Source organism: Chenopodium quinoa, unplaced genomic scaffold (genome assembly GCF_001683475.1).
Source record: "Chenopodium quinoa cultivar QQ74 unplaced genomic scaffold, ASM168347v1, whole genome shotgun sequence".
NCBI lineage: Eukaryota > Viridiplantae > Streptophyta > Magnoliopsida > Caryophyllales > Amaranthaceae > Chenopodium > Chenopodium quinoa.
In genome coordinates, this window is record NW_018743074.1 from 1,420,349 (window position 1) to 1,423,062 (window position 2,714).

The 2,714-nt window shown below is 51.7% G+C and overlaps 1 protein-coding gene across 1 annotated transcript; it reads left to right on the top strand.

Moving 5' to 3' along the window:
* The first annotated feature begins 294 nt into the window (after positions 1-294).
* Positions 295-1,878, top strand: LOC110731496. The gene has a single exon (XM_021911346.1). It carries the CDS (start codon positions 295-297, stop codon positions 1,876-1,878), a length of 1,584 nt encoding a protein of 527 aa, XP_021767038.1.
* Positions 1,879-2,714: the final 836 nt, after the last annotated feature.

Below are 2,714 nucleotides of genomic sequence, written 5' to 3' on the forward strand. Positions count from 1 at the left end.
AAATCACCCTCTCCTCCTCTTAAATCGCATGATCGGAAGAGAAAAAGTGGTGCCGAGGGAGAGAGGCAGGCCCCGTCCTCAAAAGGGGAAGGAAGCCGAAGGGCTGGGCGTCCGGGCGGGTCCGGGCAGGAATAGAGAAGGGGCTCCGGTCACTTCGAAAACTCCAAAGCTCGGAACTCCGAAGATCATCATGACAGCCATAATGTCTCCCGCCGAAGCGTTCACGAACGCCTAGGTGGCAAAGAGGGAGGCGTGCATAGCCGCCTCACCTATTCGGAAGGGTCTCAACCCGCCATGCCACGTGAAGGGACACCCCCTGCATCCACCTCTCTAAGAGGGAGAAGTAGGGTTCCTTCGTTGCGGCAGAAGGGAAAGGTTGTAATGGTTCCAACCAGTTCCCCATTCCAAAGGTGGATACTGGAGGAACATGTGCCGACGGTTAAAATTCCGGCACACATTATGTACGATGGTACTTCGGATCCAAAGGATCACATAGCCTCTTATGAGGGGCATATGTACCTTAACCCCAGGTCCGAAGCTACTTGGTGCAAATACTTCCCTACAACCCTTAAAGGTGTTACCCAATCATGGATCACCAAAGGGCTGAACGAAGGCTCGATAACCGGTTGGAGCGATCTGGCCAACAAGTTCAAGAGCAAATTTTCCACGGCTAACCACCGAGAGAAAACTACTGCAGAGCTTATGGGCCTGCAGCAAGAGGAAGACGAAAGTCTCCGAGACTATTTGACTCGCTTCAGCAACGAGTCGTCCAGGATCACAAGTCTGGATCAAAGCCTAGCCGTACTCGCACTACGGAACGGCTTACAAGCTGGTAAATTTCTGGATTTCATGGTCATGCATCCCCCGCAGACCTTGGAAGAAGCCCTCGACGCTTCGGATAAATTCATCCGGCCCGAGGAATGGAATAAGGCAAAGCTGCAATCTCAGACAGGGCTTGTAAAGCCAAAAGGGCAGCCAGCCGAAGTTCCAGGGTCGAGGAAAGGGAAGGCAAAAGCCTCAGAACCTCCCTCGACTGCAGAGCCGAAGAAGGATAAGGCTCCCTATCTGGGAAAATTTGAATCTTACACCCCTCTCACCTTACCACGTACTAAGATCTTTAGTGCGACAAGGGAGGAGGGAAGATTCAAAAAGCCGAAGCCACCTCCTTCTTGGCACCAGAAGAAAGGGAAGGACCATTGGTGCGAGTTCCACGAATCCCGTGGGCACCGCACCGAGGACTGCCTTCAGCTGAAAGACCAGATTGAAGAGCTGGTCCAGAAAGGGTACTTAAAGAAATATGTCGCGGAGCGCCGCGAAGAAAAGAAAGCCGAGAGAGACTCTCGGCAGGATCTGGACTACCACCGGAAAAGGGACAGGCCTCCTGAGGGAGGAAACAACGACATCCTGACCATTTCCGGGGGTATTTCTCGGAATGCACTAAAGCGCCATCTAAGGGGTCTCACCCATCAGATTCATCATGCTGAATTCCGAAAACCGCAGTCTCCGATGCCGAACATGATATTCACATCCGAAGACTGCAGGGGGGTGGTGTATCCCCATGATGACCCACTGGTCATCATGACAAGCATCGCAAACCACAACGTCTATCGGACACTGGTAGACGATGGCAGCGGGGCGAATATACATTTCCGAAAGGCATTCGACCAGCTGAAGTTGGAGAGCAAGCACTTGACTCCAGTTCCATACCCGGTCACTGGGTTCAACGGCTCTCCTTCATATCCCGATGGGAAAATTCTTCTTCCCGTCAGCCTCGGCCAAGACCGAGCAAGACGAAGCATCATGGCCGAATTCTTGGTCATCGATGCCCCATCAGTATACAACGTCAATATGGGGAGACCCCTCATCCGTGATGTTTAAGGAGTCGTCTCGACATATCATCAAGCAATGATCTATGTTTCAGACGAGGGACGCTCCGAAAAAATCTTGGGCAGCCAAAGAGAGGCCCGAGAGTGCAATTTCCTCAAGCCATCCAAGAGTCGTCGCAGTGACAAGGATGATGAGGAAGAAAAAGAGAAAGAAAAGGAGCGAGGTACCAAAAGGCCGAAAGGCCTAAGTGCTTCGGCTCAGGGGTCCCCAAAATAGAGAACATCTCCGGGGACTGGAAAGGCAAGCTCTTCGGCTGGACCGAAAGATTCGGACGAAGATCAGCCAAAGAAAGGGAAGTATGCTGATATTGACAGTAGACCTGAACCAGAAGAGCCTGGCTCCAAAGAAATGGAGTCAGATGAACAAACTGAGTCAATACCGTTGACCAAAGGAGATACTGAAAAATGTGTCAGCATCGGGCAAGGGCTCGATCCGAGCCTCCGGGTTGAATTAATCCAACTCCTTCGGGACAACCGAGATGTGTTCGCATTCTCAGCAGCTGACATGCCGGGAATTGATCCGAACCTTATCTCACACAAGCTTAATGTCGACCACACACGTCGGCTAGTTAAGCAAAAGAAGCGGAATTACTCCGCTCAGAAGAACCAGGACATAGCAGCCGAAGTCAAAAAACTTCTGGATGCAGGGTTCGTTGAGCCTTGCCAATACCCTGAATGGCTGGCGAATGTGGTAATGGTTCAGAAAGCTAATGGCACCTAGAGAATGTGCGTTGACTTCACGGACCTGAATAGGGCCTGTCCGAAGGACTTCTATCCCTTGCCGAGAATCAATCAGCTGGTCGACTCGACAAGTGGCCATGCTCTGCT